The 19,246-nt window shown below is 40.1% G+C and overlaps 1 protein-coding gene and 1 long non-coding RNA gene across 7 annotated transcripts in view; one reads left to right on the top strand and one right to left on the bottom strand.

Moving 5' to 3' along the window:
- Positions 1 to 19,246, top strand: part of LOC311618919 — a 422,988-nt gene that overhangs the window by 326,691 nt on the left and 77,051 nt on the right. The gene's annotated exons all lie outside the window — the stretch shown is intronic.
- SLC38A4 (solute carrier family 38 member 4) overlaps positions 5,924 to 19,246 on the bottom strand; it is a 66,007-nt gene continuing 52,684 nt past the window's right edge. For all 6 annotated transcript variants that reach the window (XM_084876655.1, XM_084876652.1, XM_084876654.1 and 3 more), the window contains 4 exons: positions 17,638 to 17,762; positions 11,683 to 11,827; positions 9,637 to 9,734; positions 5,924 to 8,127 (listed from right to left, as the gene is read on the bottom strand). In XM_084876655.1, the coding sequence (XP_084732781.1) occupies positions 8,026 to 8,127; positions 9,637 to 9,734; positions 11,683 to 11,827; positions 17,638 to 17,762 (470 nt within the window). In that variant the 3' untranslated portion in view covers positions 5,924 to 8,025. The remainder of the gene's footprint in view (positions 8,128 to 9,636; positions 9,735 to 11,682; positions 11,828 to 17,637; positions 17,763 to 19,246) is intronic.

Genomic DNA, 19,246 nt, shown 5'->3' with positions numbered 1-19,246 from the left:
GGTAGGTTTTCCTTCAGCTGAAAGCTCCTCTGTAGACTCAGAGGGTTCCTAGGGAGGATCCAGCTCAGTTCATTTGTGTTTTCTCTGGGGAGGACTGTGATGCAGGAAGGGCCTTTCCAGGGTCACCTGACAGGGAGGCGAGAGATAGAGATAGATAGGTAGGTACGTAGGTAGGTAGGTAAATAGATAGATAGATTGTTCTCAAACTTGCAACTCTCCCATGAGAGTTGGGGTTGGAAGTAAAATAATGTAATTTAGTTAGATCATGCTAAATAAATAGCCCAAATTCTTCCTAAGGCAGTACTTTATCTGATAGCATTATTAAATAGAAAACGATCCATGTGATAAGCATCCTTCATAGATATATAATCATTTGATGACATAGTCTGTCTTATCCTTTCTTTCCTGCAAGGCAAGGTGAGGACTATTGTCATCTTCGCAGCTATACCCTTTCAACAACCTATCAGTGGCTAACTAAGATTTGTACCTTTAGAAAAAAATATAATGCAAAATGGCAACTATTTTTGGCCTTCTTTAAATGTCAGAGTTTGCATAAGCTGAAAGAAATGCTGATTATACATCTGGGAATGGAAGTTTAGGCTACAGACCAGGTTTAGACAACCTCTTATTTTTTAAGTTTTACTTGGTGAGTTTCCAAAATTTTAAGTTAAAAAGCTGACAGTAATAGAAGAAATATGCCCATCACTTTATGGAGAACAGTCATGTTTTCCTGTTGAGACGATCATACCAGAACCTGACTATAAAGTAATCACTCTCACATGATTTATTCACAGATAATCCTGATAAAATGCTCCATGACCCTGTGCCAGGGAAGCTTAACAAGAAAGAATTAGGTTTCTGTTTTTATCTCTCCAGGGCTGGTGGAAAAACCCCACCGTAGTGACACAAATGTAACGTCAAACTGAAGCAGGATAGTAAGAAGCTAGAGAAATGTCTTGACAAGTGAAATGAGGGAAACTGAGACTAAATAATTAAACAAGGCCAAACACTTTGAGTGTTTTACAGCCTGCTAATGAATCACAAGGTTTTATCTTCCCAGACCAAGGTCACAAGGAACAAATGGTTTACATATTCCAGACTCTCTCAGGGCAGACTAGCCTTGGTCAGGTTCCTCTTCAATATCTTTCTTTAAAAATGAAGCTAATCCTATCTAATAAAAGAATAATATGTAGATTGACCATCACTCCAACACACAAAATAGCTACCCCTATGTGGTCAAAGATCCTGCCCCCAAGTGAACACAAGATGGACATGGCAAGATGATCAGCAGGGAAGGGCAGTTGGGAGGGACCAGGCCTGCAAGGGAGGACAGTTGAGAGGACAGGCTTGTAAGGGAGGGCAGTTGGGGGCAATCAATCCTGTAGGGAAGGACAGTTAGGGGTGACCAGGCCAGCAGAGGAGGGAATTTGAGAGCAAATAGGCTGGCAGGGGAGCAGTTAGACATCAATCAGCCTGACAGCAGAGTGGTTAGGGGGTGGTCAGGCTGGCAGGCAGAAGCAGTTAGGGGCAATCAGGAAGGCAGGAAAGTGAGCAGTTGGGAGCCAGCAGTCCCGGATTGTGAGAGGGATGTCTGACTGCCCTCGAGGGGTCCCAGATTGGAGAGGGTGCAGGCTAGGCTGAGGGCCCTCAAACACACACTCCCCACCCTGTGCATGAATTTCGTGCACCAGGCCTCTAGTCATAAAACAACCCTGAACCCTCTATACACACATCATAGTGAATCAACATATGAAAGGACACACCTGAAAAGCTAATGAATATTCTGCTAAACCCTCCCTGGACCTCCCCTAAGATTCCCAGGTGCCTCAAGACCAAGAATCATGGTGGAGCTCTCACTAGTGAGACATCCACCTTGTATGTCTGCTCTCTTTCTCCTAAACTCTAAGGGTCCCCATGAGACTTGTAACCAGGGGAGCAGCTCATCCAGGCTAATCCCCTGAACCTGCCTTCGAGGCCCCCCTTTTTCTCTGGCTCTCCAATGAGATGACAGCAGCCCTGCCTTGGCTCACTCTTTCTTTTACTTCTCAGTGACTTTTACTTCTCAGTGAGCCAAAGAAGCCCCGCCCAGGGTCTCTCCTGCTGCTTCTTCTATCTTCAGCCTTTTCTTGGTTTCACTGTACCCAGCTTTAATACACATCCTCTCAAAATCACATGGACTCATATGATGAAATCTTTCCTACTTAAAGTCAAGAACCTACACATGATTGGCCCGCCTGAGGCATTCCTGCTCTGGGTCCAGTCCCCATCCAGTAACAAAGAGTAACGATTGCTGCCACGGAGCCTGTTGCTAGAACCACACACTGCCCTGGCCAGGCTTGGACTTAGGAGACCAGGAGGTCAATTGCAGTCTGGTGACCATTTTGCTATTACTCCTTTTTTTTTTTTCTGGGCCTCCATTTTTCTTTTATAAAATGGATATAATAATTTCTTCCTAATGGATATAGTAATTTTTCTACTAAGTTAATCAATTAAACTAAGAAATCAGATTGATTTGGAAAATAATTCAAATTGCAGTGAGTTCATGTTTTATTGGGTTACCTTCTGTAACCCTCCTTTGGTCTGGCCTGGCCCCTTCAATCCCACCTCCAACACACACACACACACACACACACACACACACACACACACACACTAGAATTGGAGTGGCATATGCTGATGGCTACTATACCATTTTGTACTTCTGTGTTCAGAAACTCTAGAAAAAATGAGTCCCATATTCTTTTGACCACAGAAAGCTAATACTTTTTAAAAATTGACTTTAAGAATTTTTCTTTTAAGATGAACCATTATTTTATATGCCTCTAGAAGAGGAAAACTGCTGCCAATTAAAATAATATAAGATGCTGTCTTTCCTCTTTTCATTTTTGCCAGTCTTGCCAGAGGTTTATCATGTTTATTAAGTTTTCCAAAGAAAACTTTGCTTCATTGATTTTCTCAGTTGTTTCCTATTTTCTGTTTCCTTGATATATGCTTTTATCTTTATTAATTTTTTTCTTCTTCTTGCTCTGGGTTTATCTTGTTCCTCTTTTTCTGGTTTCTTAATGTAAGAATTTAAGATATGGATCTGAGAGCTTTCCTCTTTTGAAATGTAAGCATTTAGTGCTATAAATTTTCCTCTCAACACTGCATTAAATGCATCCTACTTATCTTGACATATGTATTCATAATTACTTTTGTAACTTCTTCCATTGTGTTTTACTTTCATAGGCACCTATCAAATGGTTCTTTCTAAACTGTCTACTGGTTATGTCTTGGTTTTCATATTGAATTTTTTTATTTTGATGTGTGCTGCAAAAGAAAATGGCAACTCTTTTTGTATAAAAGAAATATGTCAAAATAATCTCAAACAATTGAAATATACTAGAAGCCTGGTGCACGACATTCCTGCACTGGGGCAGGGAGGGGGGTTTCTTTCAGCCTGGCCTGTGCCCTCTCGCAGTATAGGACCCTTCAGAGGATGTCTGTGGGGAGTGGGACTAAGCCAGCAGGTGAACATCCCCCAAGGGGTCGTTAACGCTGCTGTGGAGAGGCTACCACTGTACTTACCAGCTGTCAACCCAGCTTCTGGCTGAGCAGCGCTCCCCCTGTAGAAGCCCAATGACCACTGGGGGCAGCTCCTACATTGAGCATCTGCCCCCTGGTGGTCAGTGTGCGTCATAACAACTGGTCATTCCACTGTTGGGTTGATTTACTTATTAGGGTTTTATTATATAGGATATTTACAATTCCAGGCCCCAAAAGCTTATTTCTAAACTTATTTCTTTTTTTCAATCAGTTTCTTCAATATTGTCCATTAAATAGTTAGTGCAAAATTTTTATTGGGAAAAGACAGTCAGGAAGGTGCATCCTACAGAAGCCAAAGCTGTACTTACTGCTTCTGCACAGGAGATAAATGCTGAGTCAAGAGAAAATGGCAAAACTTCCAATCTGGTAAATAAAAATCAAATGAAATAATTTCTCCTATTTCATTTATATGTATCTGCAACAAAGGCTGAGAAAGCTAATAAAGCTGATTACAAGGAGCCAGTAAAGTTTTTTTGCTATCCTGGGCCTGTCTATATTGTACTGAGTCTCAACTAAGATTCAAAGTGATTTAGAAAAAGCTACTTTTAATGAAATATCTGTATAAGACAAGAGTTATATTAGCATACATTAATAAAGCAAAAAAAGAAAAACCAACAGAAAAAAGAAGACTCTTACACTCCAAATTTGAAAATTTCAACATTATTTACAACAATAGCATTCCAATTTATCATATCCTGGTTAGGCAGGAGTTGTAGAGCTCCAAGCTATACACACCTGGCCTCAGAAAGATGTAAATGAGACACATTAGGAAAATGAGCAGCCTGCTGTATACTGAGAAAATATATTTGCAGTCTGACAAAGGACATATATCCAGAATACAAAAAGAATGTTGGCAAATCAACAATAAAAAGACAAGCTTACTCATTTCAAAAATAAACAAAATACTTGAACAGGTGCTTTACAGAACGAAATGTGAGCGGGCACGGAACACATGGAAGTTGCCAGCACTAACCATCAGGGAAATGCAAATGAAAAATCACAACAACATTATAGGGTGTGCCCCCCAAAATGTATACACACTTTGCATGACTATAAAGTCAGTATTTATTAACATATAGTTCGTTTTCAAAATGTAAAACAATCTACAGTCGTGAATAATTAAAAAAAATTTTTTTTTTTTGTCCATGCCTGCTTTCAAACTGATGACTGTCCTGGTCCAAGCACTGCTACTAACGTGAAGCAATGGAATAGCAAACATCAAGAATCATTTCCTTCGGTATTTGTGACCCTCAATCCATCAACTGTTGCCAGTTTTATACCATAAACGTTATCTTTTATGTATCCCCATAAAAAAGTCTGGTGGATAAATGTTCTTTGTTCAAAGCTTAGTCTAGTTTCACCCATTGTTTCACCCAGTTAAACCTGAAAAGGAGTGAACATTAAGTGAGTTATCAGAATTGGTTATAATTATAAAGGCAGTGTTTGTACTTCAACTGTGCTTTCAAACTTCCAGGAGCCTTTTAGGATGAATTTCCTTTGTTCAAAGCTTAGTCTGGCTGAAAACAAAGAAACATCAATTCAACTCTCAGCTGTTAAAGTACGACACATGTTTCTGGGACACCCTGCAGTTCACACTAACTTGAAAGGCTATCAAGTACAAACTACCACAGTGAGGGTGGGGGTCAGGGGGAGAGGTCAACCAAAGGACTTGTGTGCATGCATATAAGCCTGCCCAGTGGCCATGGACAACAGGGGGGTGGGGGCATATGTGGGGAGAAAATAGGGGGCGATGAGGACAATTATGTGATACCATAATCAATCAATTAAAAAAAAATACAACAGCGAATGTCAGGGATGTGGCACACCTGGAGCTTGTATATATTACTGGGGGAAGGAAAATGGTAGAACCACTTTGAGGAACTATTTGGAAGTTTCTTAGGAGATTAAGCAAACACTTCACCATTTGACCCATCATTCCCACGAACAGTCCATTTCTGCCCAAAACTCAACACTTGCATGTTGCTTTCCTCTCTCCCAAATCTTCCATGTCTTCATCTTACTAGTCTCATGTTTCTTCTAGCCCCTCTTTTTTTTTTTTTTTCATCTCAAATGAATTCTCCCTAATTAAGCATAAAGGGATTCATTTCTTCCACATTTATTCTAAGACGTATATATGTGATGATATAAAATAAAGATGATTTAGGATTAGCTGTGTATTTTGCCTAAATAAGATGGCAACTATTTTTGACAGCTGCAGATGTTAGTTCTATGTCAAGAGTAACAATGAAAATAGAACAAAGACAATATTTAGATTAAAAAATTTTTTTCTTATATAAATAATTCAGAATCTTTAGCAAATGGGAAAAAATCACATCAGTCATTTCGAAAAGTTCATTTATTATATACCAATATACACTTTCTGTAATAAAAAAGCCTCCCAATACATTGAACCCTCTTATAAATGAAATAAGAAAATAAAATTTTCATCTGTTTACAAATGGGGTTAAATTAACCATATGTATGTCTGCCCTGCAGTCTGAATTCATCCCGAAATTGCCATGAGAGAGAAATGGTGCTTCACTATGGGGCACTGTAGTATTGATCTTGAGTATTTATATAATTACATATGTTGACATTTTTAAGTTAGTCAATTCAAATGTAAAACATTCAAAATATATACAGATTTTACAGTTTCCCATTTTTTTGGTAAATCATTGATATGTACATTTAAAAGCATTAAAATTAAAATTTTTTTAACACTCAGAAAGTACCTTTTCCACTTGCTATCTCTTTGGATGAATGACAATACATCTTAAAGATGCTTTTTGGAAATTTTTTTTCCAATAATAGTAACTTAAAAGTTATGATAATTTCTAGTAATGTTCAATTTCCATAACAAAGTGCACCATTTTACAGTATTGTGCCTCTAGAAAAAAATACATAAAACAAATATATATATTTTCTTATAGAACATTCCAGAAAAACTATTGGAATATGATTTAATATTATCATACTTATATGATACTTGTATTTCATACTTGCCTTTACTAAAATATAAAATACAGAGCAAATGTTCTTGCTACTGATTTGAAAAAAAAAAAAAGTAGCAAATCCAGAAATCCCAGTAATACTTTTAAAATCCATTTTATGTATGTTGTAGAATTGAGCAAAAGTAATAGTTTGCTTCTCTTTGTAGTGTTAGCATTTATTTTTATGGAGAACCACTCAACATTGTATTAAATGGCAAATAAATGTCAGCAAACACCTGTCTAAGATATAATGAACTAAATGCTATTGTAGTTATACTAAATGAAAATTGTTATTAATAATTATTTGCAAATAAGAACTTATTTTCTTATAGGTGATTATGATATTACTGTAAACTTGAAAAGGAACATTACTGAGCTATGTATAACTTTGGTTTCAAATTTAAAATATCCCCAACAGACAGATGGATTTTTGAGCCCATCGACTTAATTCCCTGCCCTCACCCCAAATAATATAAATGTTTTAACTGTAATGAGAGAAAAACTACACATGTAAAAAATAAAAATCAAATGTACCATACATTAAAATTCTGATGACTACAGAATAAGATTATATACACAAACATATAGCAATCACAGTTTCCTGCACTGAATGTTTATCAAATAAAAATGTATCAAACAATACTGGGTAGTGTACCTCCACGTGAATTGTGGTCTTCTAAAAATTCTGAATGAGAATGGAAGACGAGAGGGAGAGCATTGTTCAATGATAAAAGTATGAAAAGAGGACTAGGACTAATATGAAAAAAGCAAATGCTTCCAGAACAGGCATTTTGGCTTTAAGAGTTATTTTTGTCGTTGCTCTATAATTTAAATAAGACCCCTCTCTTAATGTTTTTTTTTAAAAAAAGTCTAAATGAAGAAGGCATTAATTCAATGTTACCGATAGGATGGGTAAATATCCTTTTACTATTGACAATATGATATTCTAGCCGGGTGTCTGATCATTCATGTATCTTACAGGGACAGTTGTAAGACACGCCTTTTGCCTCTGTTATTAAATAGATCCAAAGTGTTTAGTGCAAGATTAGGGGAAGGCATTACGTGGTGATAGCTCTGCCACCAGGGCATTTCGTTTGATGCTCTAAGAATACAAGTAGTTGGTACTACGGGAAGGGGGCGGGGACTCTCTGATGACCATTACACTCAGCTACCCTTACTCTGCTTGTACAACAGCAAAAAATACATCATCTGGCAAAACCTGGGTAGACATGTGCACCACAGATTTTAAACACATAAGCAGCCACTCTTGACAAAAATGATGATTTTCTCTTCTGAAGGTGCCTGGTGATGTTACCGGTGAACATCTTTGGAATCTTCCTGTTATTTCCTATGAATAACATTCCAATCGTCGGGGTAAAATCGCTCACATGTCCTTTGGAGCATAATTTGCAACCACGTCCAGCAGAAAAGGAAAGTTTTTTTGGGGGGGTTAGTGATGCTTGGAGTTCGGGGGGTTGTAAATCCAGTCGGTGATAATGAGCGCCATGCTCCCACTCATGAAGATGATGCCAACCACGAGGAAAATCAACGCCTGGAAGTCAGAGAGACCTTGTTAGGAACACAGAAACCATCCTTACTTGGCAAAGCTCGTGCTAAGTCAGTAAACAGTCAATTGTTGGCCTAAGCCAGCAACCTGATTTGCCTATTGAATTGTATTATTCTTGTAGCTCAGCTATCCATGCCTAGCAGTTCAAGTCAATTTAGAACCCTAGTTCAGGAAAGGGGGTGAATACATAAGAGAGATTTTAACCCAAGTGTTCAAAATATGGGAACAGTTCATTGATTTGGTACATCAAAATGATGGAATACCCTGTAATCATTAAAAAGTCAAGCAACAGAAAACAATTTAATGACCAGGGGAGAGCTCACAATCATTTAGGTGAAAAAAAGGCAGGTCATAAGAGAGTAGTAGGTGTGGTGAAAATTTATAAAGCAAACAAATAAAAATAAAATCCTAATATATGTTGCATATTCCTTGGGGAGGGAGGGGGAATGAAGTGTGTATGTGTGTAATACAATGTTTTAGAATAGCAACACCAGAAACAGCCTTAGTTAGTACCACACAGGTCCACCTCCCAATTCTATCTATTCGGAGGCAGCTGCTAATTTCCTTTTAACTTGAAAGAATCTAGCATATCATTTGACTCATTTTTACATCTGACAAGCTGAAAATGGGCCACAAAAAGGACAAGTAACTTGCCAAGGTCACGCTGCTAGAAAGCCCAAGGAAGACTACATGGAGTAGAAGCTTGGGGGTGAGATGATTGGAGGAGCTTTTGATACCACATTGTCCTGAAAAACCCCAGAGGTGAATGGCTCCCAGGCAAAATTCAGGTACTTCAGTAAGAGGCATTCTTTTCAAGTCTTAATATAAGACTTTATTAAGCAGTCATATAGATAATATGTAATTATTGCAAAAACAATTATTTTTAGTATTTATATTACAGAAAAGAAGTATATACTTCTTTTATACTTGTAATTATATTACAGAAAAGAAGTATATACTTCTGTAGTTATATTACAGAAAAGAAGTACCTCCTCTCTACTTTCATAAAGCTGTATTTTATATCTAAAGAGGTTGACTGGAAAAGGAGTGCTTCTGCTCTGGATCTCCGTCCACAGCAGAGGACGAGCTCCTGCCGAGGGGAAAACAAAAGCCACTTCTTCTCTCTGGGCCTTCCAGACCTAACAAATGCGGCCCAGAGGTTTACGTTCTTTCTTAACACTGTCCTTCCTGCATCATTTCCCATAAAACAGTGCCACCAAAGCTGAGCGGGGAGATTTGGATGCATGTGTGCCTGTGGGAGCGCTCCATTAGCCTCTGACAGGGAGGAAGAACTCAGGTATTTGAAGAGAAGGAATCCTGGAATCATCTGAGCCAGAACTCCAACCCCCTTTCTCTCCATTGCATCGTTGATGGTTCATCCTTGTTCAGCAAATCATTTTTATTTTTTTTTATTTTGAACCATGTGTATGTTCAGGTTTATCCCGAGTAGTCAAAGAACAACTTACAATGGGTAAAATTGCAAGCTTTACTTACCCCAACCTTTTGGGGTGACCGAAGTGGTTCTTTCTTGACGAGTTTAAGGTAAAAAGCTGCAGGGAGGATGAAGATCAGCATAGTGGCGGAAGAAGCCCCTGAGGAGAGAAGCACCGGACAGGTCAGCATCTTACACAGCAGGTCTGACTCAGCAAGGCAGAGACCGGGGGCACGCACTTTAAAGACACCAGATCTAAAGCTGCCCTAGTCTTAACCCTAAATCCACTAAAAGATCCTCTGGGTGCTTATTCAAAGAACATATGTTTATAAGGAAAATTAAACTGTACCTAACATCATTGCTGCATACTAAGTACACATAACCTATAGTCAATCATAAAACGACCGAATGTTACAAATTTTCAGGAAATTAATAATAGTATAAGCATCTACTAAGGAGGCTGAACTCATCACACATCCTTCCTATTTACTTCTAACTTTTCAAGTTGATTATACCTAAGTTTTAGAAGTTTTATACAGTATTGTATTGAAAGTTGTAGTAAACCCCCAAATCAGCATAATAAAAATATCAAATACTAGAGGCCTGGTGCATGAAATTCATGCATGGGGAGGTGTGGGGGGTATCCCTCAGCCCAGCTTGCACCCTCTCCAATCTGGGACCCCTTGAGTAATGTCCAACCGCCCATTTAGGCCTGATCCAGGCCTAAATGGGCACTTGGACATCCCTCTCACAATCCTCTCCCATCCACTCACCTGCCTGCCTGTCTGATTATCTCTAATCACTTCTGCCTGCCAGCCTGATCACTCCCTAACCAGACCCCTGCCAGCCTGATCAATGCCTAACTGCTTCCTGGCTGGCCTGATTGCCCCTAACTGCCCTTTCCAGCCAGCCTGGTCACCCCTAACTGCCCTTTCCAGCCAGCCTGGTCACCCCTAACTGCCCTCCCCTGCCAGTTTGGTCCCCCGCCCCCCACCCCAACTGCCCTCCCTTGCTGGCCTGGTCTCCCCCAACTGCCCTCCACTGCCAGCCCTGTCACTCCTAACTGCCCTCCCTGCTTGCCTGATCACTCACAACTGCCCACCCCTGAAGGTCTGGTCTCCCCCAACTACCCTTCTCTGCAGGCCTGGGTCCCTCCCAACTGCCCTCCCTTGTCGGCCTGGTCACCCCCAACTGCTCTCCTCTGCTGGCCTGGTCACCCAAAACTGCTCACAACTGCCCTCCCCTGCAGGCCATCTTGTGGCAGCCATCTTGTGTCCACATGGGGGCAACCATCTTTGACCACATGGAAGCAGCCATCTTGTGTCTTAAAGTGATGGTCAATTTGCATATTACTCTTTTATTAGATAGGATATTAGCAGGCCACACAGTAAAGGGAAATAATATGCTTTACAAAATCAATCTCCTCATCCATCAAAGATATCCTTAATTCTCAGCTAATCACAGACCTGAGAGAGCATCCTGAAGGTAAAATCTGTCTCTCTTACTTTTTTAAACAGAGTTAAGACCGAAGTGCAAACCCTGGGTGCACTCCAAGGTATAGAACTTGACTTCTATGGGGCTCGGTTTCCTCGGCTGTCAGAAAAGGCAGCTGGACTAGATGACCTATAAGGTAGCTTTTGGCACTAACATTTTCAGATCATGTGAGTAACTTCCAGTGTCACCTGGGAGGGAGGGAAGGTGACAGCTGGCACCCAGGGGACTATTAGGAAGCCTGGGAGCCTGAGACAGATGGGGATTCTTGGCCTCCCAGCAGAGGCTCCCTGTCTGCCATTTAAGGGGCTATCAGCTTGAGTTGACTACATGAAAAGGTGGAGGGATTAGGAAGTATAAGTTGGTAGTTACAAAATAGTCACAGGGATATAAAGTACAACACAAGGAATACAGTAAAAAATATTGTGATAACTATGTATGATTTCAGATGGGTGCTGGAAATTTCAGGGGGAACACTTTGTAAAGTATATGGTTATCTAACCACTATATGGAACACCTAAAGCTAATACAAATTAATAGTGAGTATAAACTGTAATTGAACAATATTTTTAAAAAAAAAGTAGATGGAAGAAAATAAAAGCCTTTCTGAAACTTACCTATGAATCCAAAGATGTATTTTATAGTTGGCACAAGGATGACCAAAATATTGTTAAGTGCAATAAGCATGGCTGCAATCAGGATATGTCTTATCCAGCTGAAGGGCCTTCTGGGAAATAACAGTGTTGTCACTGATGTACGAATCTGTAGCGAGAAAGTTCAAAGGCAAGGTCACTGCTTTGTTTTTTACTTTATTATTTAAAACTAGAGGCCTGGTGCATGAATTCGTGCACGGGTGGGGTCCCTCAACCTGGCAGGCGATCAGGGGGGATGGTGGCCGTCTCACCCAGTCGGGGAGGAGGGACCGTGGGAGGTTGGCTGTGGGAGCATGCTGACCACCAGGGGGCAGTTCCTGCATTGGGCGTGTGCCCCCTTGTGGTCAGTGCGTGTCATAGCGATAGGTCATTCGGTTGACCTGTTGTAACCATCATTTAAACTTTTATAAATATAGATATTCTCATTGCTCTGGAGCATTTTCTTTGTTTCTCCTTTTTCTCCCAGAAAATACCTTGATGCTGATTTTTATTTATTTACTTACTTAGTTACTTACTTAGAATTTTCTTACTGTGGAAAAATACAAATAACACAAAATTCACCATCTTAACAAATTTGAAGTGTGCAGTTCAGTCGTGATAAGTAAATTCATTTTGTTTTTCAACCTTGATGCTTATTTTCAGTGTGTTATGTTTCCTTATTGATATATTTATCATGTGCTCACTTTCATAATTTTTTATTAAAATCTCAGTCAGAAAGAGATAAAATAACAGGCAAGAGATAAAACTCAGAGACAGTAAAACCCTTGTTGACTTCTAATTATGTCTCCTCAGACTGGAGCAAGCATTAAGGGCAAGCACTGAATTGATTTGCATGGGATTGCAAATGGGATCTTTACAAACCTGGGTTTTTCCTAACTTTGCATTGTACTTAGCATGTTTTTCTCCAACCGATTTTTTAAAATGATACTGTATTTACTCTTTTCTCTTTCTACCCATTTAGTCCCTCCCCCCCAATTATAGATTATAAATGCACAAAGAACAGGACCTAATAATGTTACCATTCCTCAGAGTTTCTAGCTTAGGGTTCAGCACAGAGCAGGCACTCAGTAAATGTTGAATTAAATGGAACAGAACAAATCTTGCCCCTCCCCTCAGGGTCCTTGACAGATTTCGGCCCAATTTTAGTGACTGAAATAAGTAGGTGAAGGGTCAGGAGAGGCTCCTCTGGCAGCAGCTGCTCAAGTTGCTCTGATGTAACTGGATGAAAAGGTCCCTTTGAGGAGAGGGAGCGCCAGTTATGTTTGAACAGCTTAACAAAGTTGGAAATACTTTTATCTTTGGGATCTTAGAAGACACGTTTGACTTTGTGGAATGAGTCTATTGGCTTTTCAATAAGCGAGCCCTTCATTTAAGCCGGGACGTCACATTTTTAGAAATGCTGGGATTGATTTGCACGTTAAAATTTTACTTCTGAAGTCTCTTAATGGCATGGAGAGGGGAATCCACTTAAAAGAGAAAATGTAAAATAAAGTATGTTGAAACACATGTATGAACGACAAAAACTTCGAACTGGATTGCTTGCAGTTTCTAATGTGACATTCCTTGCATACCGCTCCGCCAAAATGAAAGCCATCTGTTCAGGTTTAAAAAGCAATTTCATTTCCAGAATGGCAAACCAGAGTCTCTGGAAATGGTTTAAGAGCGACTTTGTAAAGGGTTTCAAAAATTAGATTAGCAAAAATTATGGCAGTCATTGTGAAAAGGACTGAGGAAAGCAAATGCCTTGCTTTTGTTTTCCCAGAAGCTTATAAATTCTATATTATGTCCTATTTAGTACTGTCCAATCTGGTCTAATTAGTGGGCTTGAAATGAGCTTTCTATGGTACATACATAGCGCTGAAGGGTTTATTTGTCTGCAAGTGATAAATTTATAGACTAAACAACTAGAATAGAGGTTATTTCCGGGCAGAGGTCACATCTACGTGCTTTTAAGAAAGAAATATTGCAGATGTTGCTACAAAAACTGGTATCAAATCGTGATTCATAGGTATTGTCCTATGCAATCCTACAAAGTGAAACTGTGACTTACTCCTAAGCAATAGAATTCTTTTTTTTCTTTTTTCTTTTTTTTTTTTTTTTTTTTTTTTTTTTTTTTTTTTTTTTAGAATTTAGACCTAAGGCTCCCATTTTCTCCTCTCCCTCCACATTTCTGACTTTCACCTTGGTTCCCACATTAGAACACAGCACCTCTGAAGTAAGGCTGCTGTTCAGAACACTCTCTCTGGAAATAACAAGTTTTCTCTAGAGCTCTGGAACTTCTTGGAATCATGCAGAGTTGGAAGCTATGGTGGTTGCTGGAGACTTCCCCCACCCATAGCATCTGACCCACATTTCCAGGTTCTTATCAGTTTGTGTCTGTAGAGAAAAGGGCACTTAGATAAGCGAAACAGCAGGCAGTGCTTTGTGGGTAATAAGCCAGAGTGATCTCTATCCTGACATAGGTCAATGGAATTGCTGAGGATCTTTTGATCCCAGGCTCACATCTCAAGGCTGCATTTTCATATGGAATGGTGAGCAGGTTTCCTTCTATTCTTTCCACCTCCCCCTGGCATCAGCAACAGCCCGCTGACTCCCTGCTGCCCTCTTCAAGAATACATTGGCAACTCCATACATCTTGAGCTCCATTTGGATTTTGTTACTCCTTATTCACCATGAGGAGCGAGCTTTCACCATTCACCCCAGCCAGTGTTCATTATGTTAAACCTTCATCCTTCTGGGAGCCATATGACCAGAAGAAACCATTCTTACTGTACATACAGGATTGCCTCTAACTCAGCTTATTCAGCTAAATGCATTATTTTAACAAAGGGAAGTGTAAGCTAAGATGCATTATTAGTCCTTGGGGAGGACTAATAGACACCTGCCCCGTAGCATCTCCCTTCTACTGCTAAGAAAGAGAAATGCTGGTTTGCCAGTGAAAAAGCTCGTGTCTTAATTCACTTCATTTATTCATCTGCTCAACAAACACTACAAGCTCTCACTATGTGCATTTGACTAAGAAGGAAAAAAAACAAAACAACTAATCTAACTAGAGAAAAGAATGATAATAAATGGGTTAATCAGCCAAAACCGGTTTGGCTCAGTGGATAGAGCGTCGATCTATGGACTAAAAGGTCCCAGGCTCCATTCCGGTCAAGGGCATGTACCTTGGTTGCGGGCACATCCCTAGTAGGGGATGTGCAGGAGGCAGCTGGTCGATGTCTCTCTCTCATTGACGTTACTAGCTCTCTATCCCTCTCCCTTTCTCTCTGTAGAAAATCAATGAAATATATATTTTTTAAAAATGGATTAATCAAAGGAAAAACCATCCAACCATCATACAGCAACAAAACCATTCTCATACCTTCCTGGGTTTGTAGGGAAGAGAGCCCAGTTACATGTTGAAAGAAAAATAAAAAAATTAAAAAGAAAAAACACACACAAAAAACCCCCAAAACCCAACCCTAAAATTGACATACTTTAATCCAGATGAGGTTTTATTTGCTTGTTTGTTTTATTATTTATATGGGGATATTGAGGCAAACTAAATAAACTTATTGGTCAAGAGGTTGTTAACACATAGACACCTGTCAAGTGAACCATGCTGAGACTCAGCATTGGACACATTGACAATCCTGGCTCTAAATTGTAAGAAACAAATAAAACAACACTAGCGACGTCCTCTGTCACCTTGGGGGGAAGTGAGGGTCCCCTTGTGGCACTTGGCTGGGACAAGGAGGCTGGACCCATCCATCACACCCGCAGGGCTGGGTTTGCTCCGCCCAGATCCTCACCCAAACTGGAACTGCTGGCAGATGTCCGCAAGGGGCCTGGCCTAACACTTTTGCTAGAAAAGGGCGTCTGTGCATCTCAGGAAAAGGCAGATTCATTTGAAGATGGTGTTCCTTGGAAAACATTGCTGATCCTGTCCTCCGCCAGTCATTCCCTAACCTCCAGGGGTTTACAACCAGGAGAAAGGTGGACAAGAATACAGATCATCTCAGGGTAGCAGTGTAAGGGCAAAACAGAGTGATGTGCACCGTGATTCATGAATGCAAAGGTTGAGTGAAAATAAATCATGAAGGATAGCAGTTATTTTTCTGAAATGTGTTTCTAATAGTCAACTCTGGTTCCAAAGGCATCGGGGGATCTTTCCAACCTACTGCCCTTCCTGATGGTCGTGGTGCCTTATCGGTCACATAGAGGGAGAATTTCCATGGGGGTGCTGGGATTATTAACGTCAAGGTGAAATGGTCACCAGTATAGGAAAAGCTGGCTTTTACTTTCCATGGCCATGATCCAGCCATCACGGCCACGCTACAAGTGCTACATTCGTTTAACTCGTTCTGATGATCTGTGTGACCACAACCACGTCTGTTAATCCCCTGACACCAAGACTTAAAAGCACTGTGTTCAGGGTTTTTGAATAAAGCAATACAGAAGCACATGCCAGATTTCTTTTACAAAATGCTTCAATTCAACAGTGATGTGCCTACGGTGTGCCAAAATGTAGTTAGTGATCTCTACATGCAGAAAGAAGGGCTCCCAATATTCTTTTCCCAGTGATGTGGTTTGCTTAGAAATTCTACCCTGTAATACACGTTCTGTTTCAGCTGTCTTCTGCCTTGTCTCCATGATGGAGCCGATTTTAGGCTAAAGCTGTGTACATGTCATTTGAAATACGAGAGGCAAGACATTATTTAACAGTAAATATTAGCCAACATAGTAATAAGGATCTGATTTCATGCACTCATGAAAAAGGAATGTGCCAAAAAAATATTTCAGCACACACACTGCATTTAAAGTGACCACAGAGTCATTATATGAGCAGTCCTCCTCTGCTTGGCCCTGTATGGAACATTCTGTACAGGACAGTGCCAGTTACTGTGACACTTATCCCCCCCAACCCCCCTACAATGAATGAGTAAATTCAGTGTGTATGAAAGGAGAAGAGTTGGCAGGAGAGCACAGACCCATGTTTATCCATAGGTGGTGGTTTTAACTCACCCAGCCCAAATCTCTACAACCAGCCCTGCTCTGTGATCCCAGAAAAACTGACGCCAATGCACATGCCAGGAAGGGGCACACCAATGAGGACATGTGTCAGCTTCGGGGGAGGGAGGGAGGGTAGTAGAAGAGCTATATGAAGGATAATGTAACCTTTCCAAAAATTTTGGTTTTAAGATGCCATTTACTTCACATGAACCCCTTTTAATTTGTCTTCAAGAAATTAGGTTAAATAATTCAACTTTTAGATGTTACTGTGTCACAATAAACTGGGGCAGATGGATGAAATGCCTTCAAAACTGTGGTGAAATGTAATATGAGTTAAAAGTTATTGTGGTTTTGGCTTTCAAGTGCCAGAAGTTATATGAACTCCTACTCATTTCTACTAACCCACATGGTAGGAGTTCAAGATCTGTTTTTTATTTATTTATTTGAATTTAAAAATAAATGTCAACCTCAATAAGGCTGGAAAATAAATAAAAATAAATTTCATGATCCCCCCCCCCCCACACACACACACACTTTAAAAATATCTAACATCTAAAAATTCTGTCAATTTCGCCAAAACCGGTTTGGCTCAATGGATAGAGCGTCGGCCCATGGACTGAAAGGTCCCAGTTCGATTCCGGGCAAGGGCATGTACCTTGGTTACGGGCACATCCCCAGTGGGGGGTGTGCAGGAGGCAGCTGATTGGTGTTTCTCTCTCATCGATGTTTCTAACTCTCTATCCCTCTCTCTTCCTCTCTGTGAAAAATCAATAAAATATTTTTTAAAAAAATTCTGTCAATTTTAAGTGGCTCCCAAAATGCAATTGCAAACTCATGTTATAATTAAGCCCACATCAAGTCAGAACATCTGTACTAATCTATGGAGTCGAGCAGGATCCCTTCATCAAAGCTCCGTGTACTTACCGGGAACAGGACGATGGGCACAGTTAGTGTCACTGCCACGAGGACCGCCAGGCGTACCATGAGGAGAGGGGTGTCAAAGGTGTACACTTTGATGTAAGCATGAAGTAATTCATCTTCAACTTCTCCTACAAAGAGGAAGAATAGAAGGAGTCCATTTGGTTACCTCTGGCAACATTCTACAGAGGGAACATAGCACAGTAGAAGCAGCTCATGTCAGCGAGTCCAGACACTTCTGTGTTGACCATGTCTCTGAGCTTATTAGCTGTGTGACCACTGACCAAAGGGGCCTGAAGCTTATACATTGCAGAGGCTATTATGAAGTTGCTGAGGGGCTTCTCTAGCTCATTTGCGTGGTGATAAATTTATTTTTGCTCTACTGAAGCATCACAAAACAGATGCTAGACTGAGGCGCTCTGGTTCAAGGTCATGAAAGGCCCAAGCACCACCAGTGTCCCTCACATCTTGTCACCACCACCCCCTTCTGCCCCTACCTGCCCAGTCAGCCTGAGGCAGCTTATCCTAATCCAGTATAAAAACCCTAGTACAAATGATCTATCACATTTTTCAAGCTCAATGATTATGACTCCATGACAACACTAATACACATACATTTGGATTTTTCAAGTTTTTGCTTGTCTTATGAAACTCAGAGTCAATGTAAGTAAATGCAAGGATGAGTTAGTATGAGTCTTACAGGGTCTCTGAATGAAGATTAAGATGGTGCCCTCCTGGAAAACACAGTCATTTAGAATTTCAAGCACAAATGACAAGGAGATGCTGATAGAATCAGATTCAGTCTGTCTTTCCCATTACTCTCCTCAAAATCAGACAAAGAGGATAAAAAATATATATTCAATGGTATTGACCGAACTTTCATTAACTCACCACCAACAAGGACTTAATGCCCACTCTAAAGCAAGTACTTGATTAATAGCCAAATATTGGTCAAATAGAATAAAACTCAATCAAATGGTGCATTCCCTCCTCCTGTCTTTCCCCCCAACTTGTCTTGCAAAAACAATTTAATTTATGAAGTCACTCAGAAAAATGCAAAAAGTTAAATTTATATGAAAAGCATATTTATGATTAGTCTGAACAATACTAGCAGGCCAATGTTTGACTCCCCGAAATTTGTCTGTAGGGCTATGCTTCGTGGAAGGGAATGACAATCCTACGCCTTTTGTGTTCTGTTAAGATGCCACAGAGTAAGTGTTTTAGGCATAATCTAATGGGGCCATGTAACATTTTGTTTTGATAGTACATTCCCAGATTGAAAGGAATTCTGGCATGTACTTTTCTTTCTTTAGGAAACCTTAATTATAACAGACTAGAATAGGATGAGCAGAAAATGTTGCCTAATGCTCCAAGCCCTCAGATTCAACGTAACTGGTAAATGAAAAACAGGTTCTAACTCTAGAATGCTGTACTTTTTCTGCTATTTGTTTGATAGGTAATTATTCTACCAGTAGAGCTTTACAACAGGCAACTGGATTCACTCTCATTGCTTCTAGCGTGATTCACTCTCATTGCTTCTAGGGAGTCAAGCCAAAGAAATACCACCTATCCCAGAAGGAAAATACTTAAATTTGAGGAATTAAAAAAATATGTG

Source organism: Pipistrellus hanaki (genome assembly GCF_964339955.1).
Source record: "Pipistrellus hanaki genome assembly, chromosome: 3".
Classification (NCBI taxonomy): domain Eukaryota; kingdom Metazoa; phylum Chordata; class Mammalia; order Chiroptera; family Vespertilionidae; genus Pipistrellus; species Pipistrellus hanaki.
The sequence above is the reverse complement of the archived record's forward strand: the minus strand, read 5'-3'. Positions and strand labels throughout refer to the sequence as shown.